Source organism: Trachypithecus francoisi, unplaced genomic scaffold (genome assembly GCF_009764315.1).
Source record: "Trachypithecus francoisi isolate TF-2019V2 unplaced genomic scaffold, Tfra_2.0 Lachesis_group17, whole genome shotgun sequence".
Classification (NCBI taxonomy): Eukaryota; Metazoa; Chordata; class Mammalia; order Primates; family Cercopithecidae; genus Trachypithecus; species Trachypithecus francoisi.
In genome coordinates this window covers 21,188,597-21,208,312 of record NW_022681462.1, presented here as the reverse complement: position 1 = coordinate 21,208,312, position 19,716 = coordinate 21,188,597, and the positions used below count along the sequence as shown (strand labels likewise).

Sequence of the window (19,716 nt, the reverse complement as noted above, 5' to 3'; positions counted from 1 at the left end):
ATTATTTTGTTCACTGTATATTTACATTGGGGATAAATGTTTGCTTTCTTACAAGAATGGTGCAGGCTACTTCTAGGGGCAAAGGATTAATTCTATTAGTAAACACAAAAAATAGCTGAGATTCTGAAAATTCAAATCTTAGCAGGTTATGGCCACAGGGCAGCCTCAGACCTTCTGGGGAAGGGGAGGAAGCTTCCCTTAAGGAGGGCAGTGGAGATACATCAGCAAACCCCACCATTGGAGAGAGGCAGCATCAAGTGGTGGCTGGGACCCTGTTCTAGTTAAAAATAGAATCTCTGAGAGAAAGACCTCAGTCGGCACTGGATGTGCAGCGCACAGAGTCTCGCTCTTAGAAGCAACTTACAAGTTCCTAAGTAGAATCGTGAGCATCAGGACTGGGCTCAGGGACCATCCAGGCACTGAAACACTGAGCCCCAGGCCCCCTGGCTGGATTGAGGAGGAGGCTGAGCATTAGTGGGTATGCAGGTGTCCTGGATTCCCACAGGCACATTGTACCTACCAAGATGAGTTTTCCTTGTCCCTCTTTGGTGGGACGAGTCTCTCCGAATGGCTCCACTCTGGACAGCACTGGGTCAGGGATGGACCTGAGCTGCCAGTGAGCCAGAGCCATGGGCAGGCGGCGGTAGGGTGGGGGTGGTCAGGGATGCTACCAGCCCTGGATGAGACAGCCCCCAGCAGCTCTGGGTCAGAACAACAGGATGTCCAAGTGAAAATGGAAAATGATCACTTGTCATTGCTTGTCTTTATTTTTAAACATTTTGACAATTAATGCTTTGAAGACCTTGATTCCTCGGAGTTTTGGACTAGTAACTCACCCTAGTTTGTAAGGTATTAACAACTTTATATTCCTCCTTAGTAGTACTTTAGGATTTATTATCCAGGTATTCGCTGGGGCCTTTCTTCCCCTGGAACTCTAGGTGAAATGGCCTTGAATTCACCCATGGATAGCCTGTGCAAATCTAAAACTCTCCCATTTTCCTGGGATGCAGTATTCTTCAGGCTGCTTCTGCGTCTTGGGCTGCATCCAAACATCACTCACATTAGCATCTGTGAGTTTAGCAGCTGTTAGTGAAGTGTTTTGGGGGTCTCAGGAATGGAGATCCTCCCAGCTCAGCAACTAGCAACCCCGTCTGGGCTCGTGCAGGAGTTCCACATTCTGCACCCTCCACTAGGCCAGGGCAACTGCTTTCCCTGGAGGCCTTGCCAGCCAGGACTCAGCAAAGAGATTATCCAATTCTTCTCTTTAAAATGAATTTTTATCCCAATTGTAAAGATAATGCAGCTTTCTTTACCTTTTTTTTGAGACAGAGTCTCACTCTGTCCCCCAGGCTGGAGTGCAGTGGCGTGATCTCGGCTCACTGCAACCTCCACCTCCCGGGTTCAAGCAATTCTCCTGCCTCAGCCTCCTGAGTAGCTGGAAGTATAGGCACCCACCACCATGCCCGGCTAATTTTTGTATTTTTGGTAGAACAGGGTTTCACCATGTTGGCCAGGATGGTCCCGATCTCTTGATCTCATGATCCCCCCACCTCGGCCTCCCAAAGTGCTGGGATTACAGACATGGGCGACTGCACCCGGCCTCTTTACCTTTTTAAAGGCATAATTTGCTTTTAAAATAAAAATTCATTTCAAGTTCATTTTAAGGAATTTCCCAGAAGCTCTTATAAATCAGGTGAAGAGTCATGGTGGTGCAGGCAAGGTCCTGACACTTGTCGTGTTTGTGTTTTGCAGTTTCCACCTGGATGTTTGAGGTTGTGTAGATGTGGCCGGCACCCTTGAGAGTGGAGCTGGGGGGTGCAGACTGAGCACTGAACGGAAGGAGACTTGGACAGGGCTGGGCCAGCCTCCCGGTAAGTAAGCAGCCGTTTCTGGCAGTGATGGGGGTGACACACACTTTTTGGTTGGGCCTATCACATGAGGTGCAGACAAGGCCCTTCACATGAGGATGAGCTTCCAGACACTCAGGTCATTGCCATGAACTCCCCTTATCCTGCTGACTCAAGACCTACCACAGAACCTGAAGGACCTTAGAAGTCACTAGTCCTCCCCCTGCCTGTGACTCAGCAAGGACAGAAGCCCCTTTACAGCATCCTGTGCTCACTCTGACTCCCAGCAGAGACAGCTCGCCACCTGACAAGACAGCCTATTCCACCTTCCCATTACTGAGCAGCTCCTGTCCTTAGGAAGTTCTCCCCTGTGCCCTCAGCTGCAATCTGCCTGTCTGTAAAAACCACCTGGTTTCCTAGTTCTGGCCTCTGAGGTTCTAGAGAACCAGCCTAATCCTTCTTCCACATGGCAGCCCAGCAGATGTTCTGGGGCAGAATGATGGAGTGGAGAAGTGCAGGATGTGGGGACTAGAGACAAACCTGGTTGAAATCCTGACTCCACTGTTATCTGTGTGACCTTGAGCAAGTTTGTTCATCTCTTTGTGATTCAGTGTCCTTATCTTTATCTTATCTTTATCTTTCTTTTTTTTTTTTTTTGAGACAGAGTCTCCCTCTTTCACCTAGGCTGGAGTGCAGTGGTGTGATCTCAGCTCATTGCAACCTCTGCCTCCCAGGTTCTCCTGCCTCAGCCTCCTGAGTAGCTGGGACTACAGATGCACGCCACCATGCCCGGCTAATTTTTGTATTTTTAATGGAGATGGGGTTTCACCATGTTGGCCAGGCTGGTCTCACACTCCTGACCTCAGGTGATCCACCCGCCTCAGCCTCCCAAAATGCTGGGATTACAGACATGAGCCACTGTGCCCAGCCTATCTTTATTTTGTTTAAGTAAAACTGGTACAATAATATTGACCTCATAGATTGGTCCTGAGGGCGAAAATACATCATGAATAAAAGCTGCTTGGTAATATGTCACCAATTCCCTGTCATCAGCTGGCTGTCCTACAATTCAATTCAATTCTGGCATGCACTACCCCGAGTTGAAGGGCACACAAGCTAACTACTACAAGGTAAAGGGCAAGGTCACGAATAGGACCATCCCCACCTCAGGCACCAGCCACAAGTGGGGTCCCCAGGTCACCCACACTTCCAACTGACTTGGCTATAAATTTAGGAGTTCCCGTGACCCCTCTTCAGGTTCAATAATTCATTAGAATGAGTCACAGAACTCACCGAAAGCATGGTACTTGCAATCATGTTTCAAAGGGTCCAACTCTGGAACACCCACATGGAAGAGATGCATCCATAGGTCAGGGTGTAAGGTGAGGCGCACAGAGCTTCTGTGCTCTCTCCTGTGGAATCCAGGCACACCACTTGCCCAGCACATCAATGTGTTCACCAACCGGGAAGTTCCCCAACACCTTGGAGTCCAGAGTTTTTTTAAAAAATCAAGGGGCATTTGTTACAGAGGCATGAGTGGTTAAATCATTTGCCACTTGTCTGGACTCAATCTCTAGCCCCTCTCACTGCTTTGGAAGCGGTGGGGTAGGGGGGCAGTGGGGGTGGAGCTGATGCTACAGGCTTCTAATCATGTGCTTGGATTTTCTGAGGTGGCTAGACACTTCCTTGAAACTAAGGGCCTATTATACGTCACCTTATTAGTATAAACTCAGGTTCAGTTGAAAGGTGCTCGTGATGAATAACAAAAGACATTCCTACTGTCTTTTGGGCATTTTAGGAATTCCAAAGGTTTTTGAATCTCTGTGTCAGGAACCAGGGACAAAGACCAGATATAGTCTTTCTTATGTCACACCTGGCTCATCACACACTGGTCTCTGATCTCCAGCATCCTGCTTAGCTTCTTTTTTGTGATACTGAGGTTGACCTGTTCCCACTATCTGGTTGGGAAACTGGGCATTCTCAGTCTTTTTCTGAATGTTCTTCTTTTTGTCAATATAGCTCAAGATTGAATTAGTTTTTTAGATTAAAACACATAATTACAATTATTTAGTGTGCACCTGTTTATAATTGAATCACAAGCCTCTCATTACTTGAATTCCTAATGCTATGACTTAAGCCCTGAAATCACACATAATAAGAGTAAATAGTTAATAGCACTTGCTATATGTATCAAGCCCTGTTTTAAATACTCTACATACATTAACTTCACTAATCCTCACAAGTACCTCTCAAGGTAGTTAATTTACTACAGTTCCCATTTTATATGTGGGGAAATGGAGGCAGAGAGCAGTTAAGTAACTAGCTCAAGATTACACAGATAATAAGTGGCACAGCTGAGATTTGAACCCAGATGGTCTTGTTCCAGAGTCTGTGCTTTTAATTGTTAAGCCATTCTGCACATAACTTTTTGGAGACAGAAGGAAGGAACACAAGAGGATACCTCTGATTCACAAAGCCAAAGGCTTGACCCAGGGCCCTGTTGTGATGGTGATGGTCAGGGCTTCCATGTCCTACACCACCCCCATCGGAGTACCTCTGGAGCACCCCTCTGCGGCTGGGCTCTAAGAAGGGAAGGCAGGCCCTGGGGCATAGTGGTGTGAGCTCCTGTCCATCAGGCCCAGAGCTTCTTGGTTCTTTGCACTTCAGGGAGGGCAGAGCTACTTCATAGCCTTCACAGACCAGTTGCTGGGAAATGGAACCACTCCATGGGGAAGGGGAGATGGTCAACATTTTCCTGCCTGGATGAAAAAGGGTTTATGCCAGGAAGGCTCAGTATAAGGCTGTACTAGCCAAAATGATCCCAGTCCCAGAGAAGCTGAGAGTTCAGTTGGCTTGGAGCCTGGAGTCCTAGGGAGCACAGGGGGCTCACATGCCTATGCTCACACCCAGTGTACTCGCTGGGGAAGGGGAGTTGCTTGTTGCTGTTTTAAAAACAACATCAAAGGTTCAGGGCTTTGAAAGCGCCAGAGAGAATTAATTTACTATGATGAGTCACTAAACAGAGAAGGAATGGGGTTCGATGAAGTGATGTCTCTGGAAGAGTTTTGTTCTGCAGTGCTGCCTGCCCAGAAGAATCTGGGTGGGGGCCACATGTCTGTGTGGCTCCGATGCAGTCCCATTATGTTTGACTTTGTCATCTCTTCTTATCTTTAAGGTCCAGGGATGAGGTTGGGTGTGAGCATGATAGAGGTGAAATATCCTTAACTAACGCCATGCACATGGGATTGACTGGAATCCACAAAGCCAATGTGTGTTCTTTGCAGATGTTTCTCTTTTGGCATCTGACTTGTGGGAGAGGCTCTGGGGGAAAGCAGGAAGGTCTCTTGCTCCAGGAAACCCAGATCCTCCATCCTTCTGCCTTTATTGCATGAATGTATCTGTCTCCAACTCAGATAAATCATAGTGTCAGAGCTGGAAGGGACCCCAGAGGTCATTCGGTTCATTTTCTCATTTAGAGCTGGGCAAAGTGAGACCCAGAGAGAGGCAATGACTTGCCCCAGCCCATGCAGCTACTGAGTGACACATAGGGGCAAGACTGTGGGTCCCTGGACTTCTAGTCTAGAGCTCAGTCCACCAGCAACATCCTTGACTCAATCACTCTTTTTCCATTCAGATGAAAGGAAAAGGTCTGGATTTAAATGATGCTAAGTATGACCACAACTCTTCTACCAGCCTGCCAAATCTGTTCCAAAATCTTTCTTTACAGAATCTTTTTTTTTTTGGCTGCCACTCCCAGCAGACCCCTTCCCCTACCTCCAACCCTTCATCTCCATCTCCTATTACTAAATATTTTGTCAACACTGCTGGTAAGTGTGGTGCTGGTTGGGGGAGATCAGGTAAGGGCTTTCGTAAGAAGATGACTAACTAGTGGAATGATTAAGATCATAGGTCCTGGTTTGGCAGCTTTGCAGAAGTGGGCCATGGTGGCATTTGGAGCACTCCCACTGCCTGTTAAAAGAAAAATTTTAGGCAAATTAAACTTAACAGAGTTTGAGCAAAGCATGATTCAGGAACTGGGGAGCCCTCAGAACCAGAATGGTCTCTGAGTGACTCTGAGAGTGCCACATGATTGGATACATTTATGGACAGAAAAAGGAAAGTGACCTACAGAAAATGGAAGTGAGATACAGACACGGCTGGATTGGTTCAGACATGGCTGGATTGGTTATGGCTCTGTGTTTGCTTTATTGGAACAGTGTTTGAATAGTTGGCTACCTGTGATTGGTGGAAACTCAGCTGCTGTGGTTGGCTGAGACTCAGCTACTTGTCACAAGAGTAGGTTACAGTCTATTACACATTAGTTTATTATACGTGGAAAAGCCCTTAGGCTACACTTAAAATATGTAAGGAGGCAGCTTTAGGCCAAACTTAATGTACCATGTTCCAGGCCAAGTGTATGATGGGAGGTGGGGGTTTAAATGAGAGGAGGGGCCAAGACAGCTATGGGAAGTGGCCTGTGGTGTGGCAGTCAGACATGTGAGGTTTTGTGCCATCTTACGTCAGACTGGGTAGAAATGGCCAACACCTGGAATGGACACCTTCCATTACATTGTTGCAACCATTAACATCTAAACTATAGCTATTTCAACCCTGGCTGCTCATTAGGGATTAGGGAGCTTCTGAAAATCCTGATGTCCAGGTCATACCTCAGACTAATTATATTAGAATATCTGGTATCAATAGTTTTTAAAGTTCCCCAGGTGATGCTATTGTCCACCCTAGATTGAGAACCACTGCTCTAGGCTGAGGGCTCAGGCCATCAGCTGATCCTTGAGGAACTCTGTCCATGTGCCTTCCCTTGAGTGAACTGTTTGCCTTTTCCCTAAAGGAAGAATGCAAACAAGAACAACAGGAAACAATCTGTGTATTCTGGGCTGATGGAATGGCCTCCCACTGTCCTCCAAGCTTATCTATGGCATCATTCTCCCCTCACCCCACCCAGAGAGATTGCAAGGGTAGAGGGTGGAGTTCTGATAGAATGTGGAAGAAGAGGTTACAGGCAGCTCAGGGACAACAAGAATATGCTTTACTGGACATCAGCAAAGCCTCCTTTGTAATGAGTTTCTGACCAGAATCAAGGGTAGGCTGGAGCCAATAGGACTGCTGGAGCAAGGCTGGAGGGAGTCAGGACTGGCCAGCCACAGGCAAAGGGCAGATCAGGAGCTGGGAGGCCAGGAGCCTTCTCCCAAAGAACAAGAGAACACTCCATCTCCTCATGGAATGGGAGCCCATGGAGGTAAAGCAAGGGAGTGGCAGGTTATGGATGAGAACCCAGGTGTCCTGGTCCCTTGTAATGCTCTTTTATTTGTATCTTCACATGTATGTTAAAAAGCTAATTATTGTTCAGCCAAAGTACATGCTGCCTTCTGCTGAGAAGAGAATCAGCCAGCAGGGAGAAGGCCAATGCTCTATAAGGCCACCCTGTGTGTTGAAGGGGCAGAGCACTGACTTAAAGGCCTTGCAGTGCTGACACAGGAAGGGAGATGAGCTTGACCAAACTCCCACAGCCGGGAAGTGAAGCCCAGAACTGCAGGTTTACTCTTCAGAAGGGCTCCAAGATAGCAACAGAAAACATTTCTTCATTCATCATTCACACATTTTAAAAACCATGCTTGATTAGAAAAAATCCACGGCTTTTCCCCAGCTTGACTCTCCAGAGGCTGTCATGGTCCATGCTCCAGGGAGTAGGTTTACACACAGCATGTGGGGATCTGGCAGCTGGGCAGCATGGCACCCTGCAAACCTTAGTTGTTTCTCAACATGAGTTGAGTGGGATTGAAGAGAAAATAATTTTCCATTAATAAAGTTGCATACCTCTTTTTAAACTTGAAATGAGAATCTGATTCTGCATTAAGACAAGTCTCACAGAAACAGATTCACCAATAAATTCTTTTCCAGGGGCCAGAGCGAAGTTTAAGTTGTAAAGAAAAGCACTGGGTGAAGTGCTTCCCACGTTTTAGTAGTTCCCATGTTCTTGTAGTAGTAGTCTCAGTAGGCCCTGTTTAATAGTAATGTTCTTTTGTGAATTTCCCACCATAACTTTTTTTTCTTTTTAGTTCTGGGGTACGTGTGCAGGATGTGCAGGTTTGATACATAGGTAAATGCGTGCCACGGTGGTTTGCTGCGCCTGTCAACCCATCACCTAGGTATTAAGCCCAGCATGCAGTAGCTATTTCCACCATAATTTTTGAGGGGCCTTATTAGAGGGTTTCCATTTTAGATAAAGTACTAATTTCCAGTAAGTGGCTTACCACTACATAGGCATGCATCACAGAAATGCTCAACAAGGTCTGCAGGTCATGTTTGCATTCGGGGAACTCGCTACTCCAAGCCAGGTGGGACCATTTAAGCGCTGGCTAGTTGGGCAAGGGAGTGGATACCTGAACCCATGTTTTTACTTAGTCTCATGGCACAGCAGCGCTCCTATAGATGGATATATGGGGCCGCTGCCGGCGTCCTGCCCTCCTCCCCAGGCTCTGCCTCTACCATCCTAGGAATAGCTGCACCCCACTGAGAATCCAACCGAACCCAGTCCTGTTCTCTGGGAAGCGGGTACCCCAATGGGGAGCACCAACCAACTGCATACCCTCTCCGCTTCTCTGTAGGGTTCCAGGAGCGAATTGCAAACCTACCGGGAAAATGAGCGAAGAGACGGTCCCTGAGGCTGCCTCGCCGCCGCCCCCGCAGGGGCAGCCTTACTTTGACCGCTTTTCAGAGGACGACCCCGAGTACATGCGTCTTCGCAACCAGGCAGCGGACCTGCGGCAGGACTTCAACCTAATGGAGCAGAAGAAGCGCGTAACCATGATCCTGCAGAGTCCTGTGAGTGGGGCTGACCCGGACGAGAGAGGGCGCAGGGGGCGCTGGCTCTTCAGGGTGTATACCCACGCGAAAGATGAGTAACTCCTCTTCCCCTTGCTCAGGGTCGGTAGAAATGTAAGCCCACTGAGCAAGACGGATCTGGTCACCAGGGGCCTTGACTCTCCCTTGTAGCTGTTGGATGACAGAAACTGGCTTGTATGCGGCAGTTTGGCTGTGTGCAGGGGGGAGGTGGGACGGAGACAGAAGTCCCCCTCAGTTTCCTGTACCCCTTCGGAGCCTCAGTTCCCAGTCTTCCCTCCTCACCGAAAGCTATGACAGTGAACGGACAAATCCATGTAAATTGGAGACCAGCAGGGTACCAGGAGGAGGGGTTGGGGCTCCCTTTACTGAACACCACAAAGTAAGAACCTTCTGTCGGGACAAATGAAGCTTTGACATGAATGGGATTGGGCTGAGGAGGGCCTGGAAGTCTCAGGAGGTGGGGAGAGTGGAGGACTCAGCAGGGCTATGGGATGCGGTGTGGGAAGGGAAGGCAAGTTGGGATCACTCACGTCCCTCCTTACTTGGGGCCGGTTGATTCCTGCCTGGCATGGACCCAGCGCTCCTCCTTGAGGCAGGTAATGCCTTTGAGAAGGCTGAAGCATGGGCCCTGTGGACCACTGAAGACAGAGGGAGATCAGTGTGGAGGAGGCAAGAGGGATCTGACTGTGTAGAGCTTGGGGGTCCTCAGGAATCAGCCTGTGATCCTAAGGATCAGGAAGCCCAGGGACAGAGTTGGCGTCTCCAGTTGCTTGCCAGGATGGGCTCAGGAGGTGGGAGCCGCTCTGTCTTGGCCTTCTGGGCTCCAGAGAGCCAGGGCCTGTGCAGGGGCTGTGTGAGGCCCTGGCTGGGAGCCATGGTGCATACTCAGGCTTCACAGAGCAGCTCCAGGGAATGGACCCAGGTCTGGGCGATATTGTGTTGGGGAGCCTGGAGGAATATGGCAGATGCTGAAAGCACTGGGGTGAGGAGCCCCTGGGAAAACCCCAGAGTGTGGCTAGGAGGGGTGACAAGGGGGTTAGGAGAGGCGGCAGAGTTAGCACCAGTCCAGATTTCAGGGCTCAGGCAGGAAATAGGGATTGGAAGAGGGTCTGCTTCCTTCTGTCCTTTTATAGGTTGGCCAACACACCTAAGTGGCCCCCCATTTTCTCTTAACTGTTTTCTCCTGCCACCTGGTGGGCATGATTCCTTGCTTATGGCCCCATGGTCTGAAAAGCCAGGCTTAGAGTTGGACATCAGGAGTGGAAGCAATCTCAGAGGTCATCAAATCCTCCTGTTCTGCCTCCTACCCTTTCATTAAGCACATGAGGAAACTGAGGCCCGAAAGAATCACAGGCATCGCTAATGGAGAAGGATGGTGGCTCTCTCCATTCAGTTCTGCCTAAAAAAATGTCCTTCATTACTAAAGTGAAGTCCTACCATGTCTGATGGTGGGGAGGGGTCTTGGCCCTCATTTAGACACAGAAAGGATCTGGAATCTAGATTACTGCCCAGAGAGCAAGGGAACACAAGATCCATTCCCAGCATTTCTTTGTTGCTTCCCATACAGCAATTCCTGAGGTCCTAGTGGAACTGCTCAGTGTCCCTTGTGGCCAGGGATCCTGAGCATGGCCCTGACCTAGCTGACCCAGGGGCAAGGGTGGGCATTTGGAAGAGCTCATTGTTCGGCTGCTGTGTGAGAAGCTATGGGGAGACCAGCACCGCGGGGCCTGCTTTAGTCTTTCAGGGAGGAGCTCGAAGGCCTCATCCAGGAGCAGATGAAGAAGGGGAACAACTCCTCCAACATCTGGGCCCTGCGGCAGATCGCGGACTTCATGGCCAGCACCTCCCACGCAGTCTTCCCAACATCTTCCATGAGTATGTGGTGTCTGGGGAGCTGCCAGGAGCAGAGGTGGAGGGGAGGGTGGGGTGGGGAAGAGAGGGAGGAGCAGCAAGAAGCATCTGATTGCCAGGCAATGGAGCAAGCAGCCTATTGTGTTATCAGGCCTTGGGGAGCTCAACAGCAGCCAGAGAGGTACCTGGCTCTGCTTCTGATGTTGATGCAAATTAAACATCCACAGAAGAATTACCCCTGATGCCAGAAATGAGAGGATGGAGGTGACTTCAGCAGATGGGAGGAGACCACTGAAGCGTGTGTTTCCATGCCCCACTAGACAGGCCCACCTGACTCCACAGATGAGGGCTGAGAGGAGCCAGCCAGGGCTATGCAGGAAGCCACCCTCCTGGGCTGTTATGGTCTGCCCATAACGTTTAAAAAACAAGCATCAAAAAATACTCCCCCTCAATAAGATATTGCAGGATTATGGCTGAAAACTGTGAAAATAACCAAGAAAGGGAAACAGAAATCATTCTACTGTGTTCTTAAAGCCCTCAAATTACTATTCTTTTTTTTTTTTTTGAGACGGAGTCTCGCTCTGTTGCCCAGGCTGGAGTGCAGTGGCCGGATCTCAGCTCACTGCAAGCTCCGCCTCCCGGGTTCACGCCATTCTCCTGCCTCAGCCTCCTGAGTAGCTGGGACTACAGGCGCCCGCCACCTCGCCCGGCTAGTTTTTTGTATATTTTAGTAGAGACGGGGTTTCACCATGTTAGCCAGGATGGTCTCGATCTCCTGATATTTTGGTGAACATATATCCTTCCAGTCCTTTTTTTCTTAACATATGTAGATTATGCAAGCACAAATGTAATTACATAAAATATGGTTCTATAATATAATTTTTGGTGGATACATGCTATTTAATCAATTTCCCATTGTTGGACTTTTAGGTTATTTCCAACTTTTTCTATTAGGAACAACAGTGCAACAAACATCCTTGTAAATAAACCTGAGATTATATCCATGATTATTTTCTTAAGATAAATTACTAGTAGAATTGCTGAATTGAAGTACATGCATGCATGTTTTAAAGATTTTAATGCATAATGGCAGATTACATCCTTTTTCCAAATGGATCCAATTACGTTCCCAACAGCAATTCGGTAGAGTGCCCATTTCCTCTACCCTGGTCCATAGTGTATATCACCATTTGTTTCATCCTCCCGATTCAGTAGGTGACAAATAATACCTTATTTGTGTTTTAATGTGCATTTATTTGACTACTGATGAGGTTGGATATGTTATGTATTTTCACATACATATTGGACATAATTTTCTTTCCTTCCTTCCTTCTTTCCTTCCTTCCTTCCTTCCTTCCTTCCTTCCTTCCTTCCTTCCTTCCCTCCCTCCCTCCCTCCCTCCGTCCCTCCTTCCTTCCTTCCTTCTTTCCTCTTTCTCTTTCCTTTTCTCCTTCCTTTCCTTTCTCTTTTCTTTTCTTCTTCCTTTCCTTTTCCTTTTTTTCCTTTTCTTTTTTTCTCTTTCTTTCTCACAGTATCTCACTCTGTTGCCCAGGCTAGAGTGCAATGGTGCAATCTCAGCCCACTGCAACCTTCCAGGCTCAAGCGATCCTCCCACTTCAGCCTGCCAAGTAGCTGGGACCACAGGCACGCACCACATGCCCAGCTAATTTTTGTATTGTTTGTGGAGACAGAGTTTCACCATGTTGCCCAGGCTGGTTTGGAACTTCTGGGTTCAAGTGATCCGCCCACCTTGGCCTCCCAAAGTGTTAGCATTACAGACATGAGCCACTGTGCCCGGCCCTGACTTTCTTTTTATAGTAAATTGCCTTTTTACATCTTTTGCCCGTTTTCCTATTAGTGTATTATTTTCTTATAGATTTTTACATTTTTGTAAAGTAAAAGCTATTTCTCTATTATAGTCAAATATATTGCATTTTTTTTTCCCAGTTTCTCCTTTGTCTTTTAGTTTTGTTCATGGCTTTTTTTTTTTTTTTTTTTTTTTTTGTCTTATAGAATTCTTTAGTTTCTGTGTAGTGGAAACCATTGTAATTTTCCTTTGTGTGTTCTGCATTTGATTGCATGCTTAGAAATACCTTTCCCATGTTTTATCATCCGATGGAACAAATACACTTAATTATGCATTTGTCAATTTTTCTCAACTGTTTGTACAAGTTTATTCTTTACAATAACTTTAGGCCAGGCACAATGGTTCATGCCTGTAATTTCAACATTTTGGGAGGCCAAAGCAGGTGAATCACCTGAGGTCAGGAGTTTAAGACCAGCCCGGCCAACATGGTGAAACACCCTGGCTCTACTAAAAATACAAAAATTAGCCAGGCATGGTGGTGCAAGCCTGTAATCCCAACTACTTGGGAGGCTGAGGCAGGAGAATTGTTTGAACCCCAGAGGTGGAGGTTGCAGTGAGCCGAGATCGCACCACTGCACTCCAGCCTGAGCGACAGAGCAAGATTCCATCTCAAACAAGCAAAAACAAAAATCAAACAAACTTTAGAATTATTTTGTCAAGTCCCCCCATTGACCTTAAAAATTCCTTTTGGGATTTTGATTGGGATTACATTAAATGAATAAGTTGATTTGGTGAAGAATTTATAAATTTATAATTTTATATTAGAATGTAAGCTCCGTAGGGGAAATTTGTATGTTTGGTTCACCACTATATCCTTTGATTTAGAATATATCTGGCACATAGTGGGTACTTAAAAATATTTACATGAGTGAATTGTAAATCTTTTCAGAAATGAGATATGTCTTTTATTTATTTAAATCTTCTTACATATTCATCAGAAAAGTTTAGTAATTAGTTTCATGTAGTTCTTACTAATTTCTTATGAAGTTTATTCCGGAATTTTAAAGTAACTTTGTTATTTTAAATGAATCTTTATCCATTCTATTTTCTTTCTGGTTATAGTTCTCATTTAAGATAAATTGTTAGATATATATATACATAAAAGTGTGTGTGTGCGTGTGTGTGTATACACTAGCCCCTTATTGAACTCTTATTTAAATTTTAATATCATCTCAGTTAATTCTTTTGGGTGTTGTATATACAAAAATCACATAATCTGCAAATCATAATCATTTTGTTTCCTTCATTTTAGCATTTACCCATTGGTTTATTTTTCCGTTTTTCTCTTTAAATCTGTTAGAACTTTCAGAACAATGTTTAATAATATAGTTATCCTTGTCTTATTTCTGACTTTAATGGAAGTTGTTTTACCACAAGAGTTTCAGATAATTATTTTTTGTCATGTTGAGGAAGTATTTTTTTATTCTAGTTCACTACGAGTTTTTCTCAGGAATGGATGTTGAATGTCATAAAATACATTTTGGCCATTTATTGATTTTTTTTTTCCTTGAACTATTGAGGTGATGAGTTATAGTAACAGATTTCTGAATATTGAACTCCTTTTTCATTACTGAAATAAATCATTCCTGGTCTTGATGCATTCTTTTAAAAATACCCTTCTGGATTTGATTTTCCAGAATTTTATTAAAGATTTTTGCATTCATATTCACACATGAGATTGGTTGGCAGTTCACTTTTTGGGCAGTCTTTACCTAGTATTGACATTATGGCTGTAATTTCATAACATGAATCAAGGTGATTTCACTCTCTTTTTTACCCTGATGTAGTTTAAATAAGATATGAAATCTCTGTTCCTTGAGATTTATTATTCACTTAGAAAGTCATCTAGATCTGGAGTATTTTTAGAGATTTTTGATGTTTTTGTCCTCAGTTTCATCTGGAGTTTTAAAATTTATTTTGCTGCTTCTTGGTTAAATTTTGGTCATATATTTTGTGTAAAATAATACATTTCATGGAGCTTTTCAAAATTATTAGAGTCATTTACAATATTATTTTTATCATTTAAATTTCCTGCTAAAGTAGATGAGATAACATCCCATTCTCATTCCTGGTGCTATGTAAATTTTTACTTTCTCTTTATTGACCAATCTAGGTGTTTGTTTATTCATCGATCTTCTTATATAAGCCAATTCTTGGATTTACTTATTGGCCCTATTATTCTTTCTGCTTCTTGATTCATTACTTTTGTTTCTATATTCATTAATTCTTTTCCATAATTCTGTTTATTTTATTGTTTATGTAGTTTATAGAGTAGCATAAGATTGATTTTTTAAAAAATTAATTCAATAATAAAGACATTTAAGGCTATACATTTTTTTCTATGAGTATGTGTTTGGCCTTATCTCAGGAATGTGACACATAGTGTTTCTTTTATTGTTAATTTCTAAATAGCTTGCAGTTGCTGTTTGGACTTTATTTTTCTTCTAAGAGCTATCTGGGAGTGTTTTCTCATTTCCAAGTGGTCGAATGCTTAGTCTTTTACAGGTTTGCTAATAGCATCGGATTTTATTGCATTATGTTTAGAAAATGTAGCCTATTTAATTTCTGTGTTGGAGATTTATTGAGATATTCTTTGTGGCCTAATAATATCATTTTAGAATAATAATGGGTATACACCATCTCTGTAGCATGGTATTTAATCTATATTTTTGTTTTAATTTGATTTTGTCAAAAATTTTCTCCCATTATATTTGATTTCTATTCATTTCTCTGGGTATTTGTGATAGTTTTTGCTTTCTCTATCCTGAAATATTCACAGCATAAGCATGACTGATAGTTATAGCTTCACTATTGATTGTATGTTTAATTCATATAAAATGACCTACAAAATAGTTTCTTTGTATAAGAGAATATTGTTTTGCCCAACTTCTATTTTGATAATAATGTGATGACCTCTGCTTAGTTTTTGTTTATATTTGCCTGCCTGGTGTACTTTTGAACTTCCTTTTATTTTTACCTCTTTTTGGGCCACTTTATTTTGGTGGGGTTTTTTTGTTTGTTTGTTTTGTTTTTGAGACAGGGTCTTGCTCTGTCTCCTAGGCTGGACAGCAATGGTGCAAACACAGCTCACTGCAGCCTCAACCTCCTGGGCTCAATGATCTTCCTAACTCAGCCTCCCAAGTAGCTGGGACTACAGGCATGTGCCACTACGCCTGGGCAATTTTTAAATTTTTTATAGAGACGAGGTCTCACTGTGTTGCCCAGACTGGTCTCAAACTCCTAGGCTCAGGCAGTTTTTCTGCATTAGCTTCCCAGAGTGCTGGGATTACAATTGTGAGCCACTGTGCCTGGCCTGTTTTTATTTTTTGTAAACTTCCTATAGCATTGCCATCTGATATTTTGTGGCTATAACAGAAAAATCAGATAGCCAATTTTTTTGGTTCCTTTTTAGGTAGCCAAACATTGTTTTTTCTAGATGCTTATGGTATTTTCCCCTTATCCCTGTATTTCAGAAATGTTACCAGGAAGCATATAATTGTAGGTTTTTTTCTTTATATGAACTTTTCCCATAATCAGTGAGTACTTGCATGCACAGGTCTTTTTTTTTTTTTTTTTCAGTTTAGAAAATGTTTCTTCTACTATATTCATACTGCTTATCTATAGCCTTGCTCTTTGGTTTTTGTCTCCCAAATCTGTCATATTCTCTACCATCCTTTCCATGTCTGTCCTTATACTCTTCCTCCTGAGAAAGGAATAGGGCTGACCAGCATTCCCATTGCCTCACCAATCAGCATCTGTCAGGAAGACAGATGGATGCCCGGAAATCTGCTTAGTACACATCCGGGATATCTGAGTCTGGGATGTGGAGAGGGGAAGTTTCAAGTATCACGAGTTCAAGCCCAGATAGGTTGTTATCTGTCTAGCTCCATTTGCCTTAGAAATTGGGGTTTTGCACATCAGTGTGCCCTTAAGTCTTAGCTTTCAGGGACCGTGGTGAGTTTTCATCTTTTTCTGTGTTTTCTTAGTTACTTTGACTTAATGGCTCAGTTAGATCTGATTTATAAAGGTGACGTTTAGCCATCCTAACTTTCGTGAGGCCAATTAGAATAAGCTTTTAAAAACTTGTTGTAATATTATTTTATTTTTAAAATGGATACATAATAGTTGTACATATTTATGGGGTACATGTGACTTTTTATATATAAATATAATGTAATGATCAAATCAGGGTGATTGGAATAACCATCACCTCAAACACTTATTTCTTTATTTGAGAACATTCCACATCTTTTCTTCTAGCTGTTTTGAAAGGTACTATGAATTCTTGTTAACTATAGTTGCCTTATTGTACTTTCAAATTCCAGAATTTCTTCAGTCTGTGTGTGTTTTTGTGCTCATTAATCAACCTCTCTTCATCCCCCTTCTCTTGAGACACGGAGCAGGGGATCGGGAGCTCCTTTTGAGCCCTCCTGTTCTCTTCTTCTTCTGCTTCTTGTACCTGTGGGTGAGGTAATCCTCTTAGTTGAACCTCCGAGGGGTTGGGGAGGGAGACTTTCTTTGATACAGACACAGAGGATGTGATGGGGTGAGTGTTTTCAGACTTATTCTGGCCCCCTGGCCATCACTGGGGCCCCATGGTTATTTGTGGGAGAAGTATTCAAAGAACTGTGGTATAGACTGTATAGATCTCCCAACATCAGCCCCACCTGCCCGCCTTTGCCTGGGGCCCTGTGCTTTTGACATGCCCTTGCTGCTAGGCATGAAGCAGAGAGATCATTTCTTGTCTGGGGAACCCACAGAGGGGAGGAGGCAATCCCAGACTGGTCCATTTGAATTAGAAATCCTTAACTTTGGAAGTCTGTTGTCCTTGGCAGTTAACTAGGCTTTTGGACCACTGCTGTCCCCGCTGTCTGTGTTTGCAGGGCACCTGCCCTGGAGGTGTATCGCCTCTGGTTGGCACAGGCCCTTGTGTGCGTTTCCTGACGTGGATGATTCAAGGCCTGCTCTGCTCGCTGGATGTTGGCCCAGCACCCAGTCCACCCTCACTTTTGTAGACCACGTCATCACTTCCACTAATGGCACACTTGATGCAGGACATACATTGTACTGCAGCAAGGTTCACAGAGGTGGTAAAAGCTTCCAAAGAGCATCCTGATCCATTAAAATCTTTGGTGGGAGCTGGGAGAGGCAGCATCAGGAGGCTCCCAGACAGAAACCGTTTTAAGCCAGAACCTTTCCTATTGATTCTCTTATTGGTTCCTAGACGCTGATTCAGGCACTGGAGTTCAGAGGCCCTCTGCTCCCTTCCTGAGACATGTAGGCAGTGGTCACCATAGTTAACGGGATAGACTGGATGTCATCTCCTAGACCCTTGCATGCCCTGAGGACAAGACTATCAAACCCTCTAGGCCCATTTCCAAATCCCTTCCACATCCCCCCAAATTCCCAGAAAGAACCACCGTATAGCTAAGGGACTGCATGCCCAGAGAGGAGCCTAGGTACCCTGCCTGAGCCAGCCTTTCAGCCAGCCACAGCTGCACTCACTTCCAGAAGTTTATGACTTGTTAGAAAAACTTGAGGAAGTTACTTCCAGGCTGATCTGGCTTTCTTTTTTTTTTTTGAGATGGAGTCTCACTCTGTCCCCAGGCTGGTGTGCAGTGGTGCACTGCAACTTCCACCTCCCAGGTTCAAGCGATTCTCCTGCCTCAGCCTCCTGAGTAGCTGGGATTACAGGCATGTGCCACCACGCCTAGCTAATTTTTGTATTTTTAGTAGAGACGGGGTTTGACTGTGTTGGCCAGGATGGTCTCGATCTCTTGACCTTGTGATCTGCTGGCCTTGACCTCCCAAAATGCTGGGAGTCGCCGCACCCAGCCCTGATCTGGCTTTCTATTTTCCCTGTTTCTAAATCACAGAAAATGTTATTACCTGGTGTCGTTAAAAACAATGTAATAGCTGGTTTAATGACCAGTAACTTCTTCATTAATAATAACTGATGAAATATACCCCTGTTTCCACTCAGAGATTTATTCTTGCTTTGATTCAGTGCCCATCTTCAGAGTTTATGGTAAGCTTGGCATTCCCAGAACCTGTGCGGCATTCCCAGAATCCTTCATTCTGCGTCCTTGAGATTTGCCATGATTTTTGAGCAAAAGCTTATCTGAATGAGCAGACTTTATTGGGCACAAATGTCAATTTTGTGGACTCCTTCCCCAGGTAAGGGTCAAAGAATGTTTAATTCCCTGCCTGGGGAAGTTTCCTGTGCAGGTTTAGTGCCAGTGAGAATTTGGAGAACACTGGAGCAAGGAAGGGGAGGGCAGATGGGCCCTGGCCCTGAGAGAACTGCACTGTCCCTGCAGATGTCTCCATGATGACACCCATTAATGACCTCCACACGGCTGACTCCCTGAACCTGGCCAAAGGGGAGCGGCTCATGCGGTGCAAGATCAGCAGTGTCTACCGACTCCTGGACCTCTATGGCTGGGCCCAGCTGAGCGACACCTATGTCACGGTGAGCAGAACACCCTGGAGTTGGGTGGGGCACCGCGTGTGGTCCCACAAAACTCAAAGGGAGAACTCCTGACCCTTGGCATGGCCATGGCACTGCTGGTGACCTTTGGTCAAAATGCACTGAGCCCTGCCAAGGTTTTTAACCACTGTGGTCATTGATAAGGCAGCCTGCCCAACGGGCACTTCTTTGCATGGGAAGGAACTCCTGGATCCTATACTAGAGTTACCCTTGATCATAGTGAGTTTCCTTTTGTAGCTCCCTTTCCCTGCTCCAAATAAAGGCTGAGTCCTTTTTATCTCTCATGGCTGGGGGGTAGAGATAAGAGTTCATTAGAGGAAGACTTGGGTGCAGTGGATTCAGGGGAATAGGGGATTCAAGCACAGTGTCCTTGGAAATGCTCCCTCTCCCTCTTTCCCTCCTGAGAACGTGTGTCTTTCCTCCAGCTGAGAGTCAGCAAGGAGCAGGACCACTTCCTGATCAGCCCTAAGGGAGTTTCTTGCAGTGAAGTCACAGCGTCCAGCCTGGTGAGTACAGTCCAGCATCACTGCCCACTCCTTATTGAAATGACAGCACTTTCTCTGTTCCCACAGTGTTAGGTCGTCTCCAAATTGGTCACTATTGTGCTGTGGAGCTCACAATCTGGTAGAGCGGAGAAGATACATGGAACAAACTAAGTGTCCAGAGCATGATGCGACCAAGAGACCAATTGCCAGGAGGAGGCGGCAAGTGCAGTGAGAGGGAGGAGGGAGCAGAGATGGGCCTGGCATCCTCTCAGCAGACTCATGGATGGCTACGCCTGGGATTAGACCATGATG

The 19,716-nt window shown here is 45.1% G+C and overlaps 1 protein-coding gene across 2 annotated transcripts in view; it reads left to right on the top strand.

Moving 5' to 3' along the window:
* The window catches only part of ADD2 (adducin 2), a 111,401-nt gene that overhangs the window by 51,908 nt on the left and 39,777 nt on the right, over positions 1-19,716 (top strand). For both annotated transcript variants that reach the window (XM_033175008.1, XM_033175009.1), the window contains exons 2-6: positions 1,753-1,871; positions 8,474-8,690; positions 10,448-10,586; positions 18,750-18,901; positions 19,345-19,425. In XM_033175008.1, coding sequence (XP_033030899.1) covers positions 8,508-8,690; positions 10,448-10,586; positions 18,750-18,901; positions 19,345-19,425 — 555 coding nt within the window. In that variant the 5' untranslated portion in view covers positions 1,753-1,871; positions 8,474-8,507. The remainder of the gene's footprint in view (positions 1-1,752; positions 1,872-8,473; positions 8,691-10,447; positions 10,587-18,749; positions 18,902-19,344; positions 19,426-19,716) is intronic.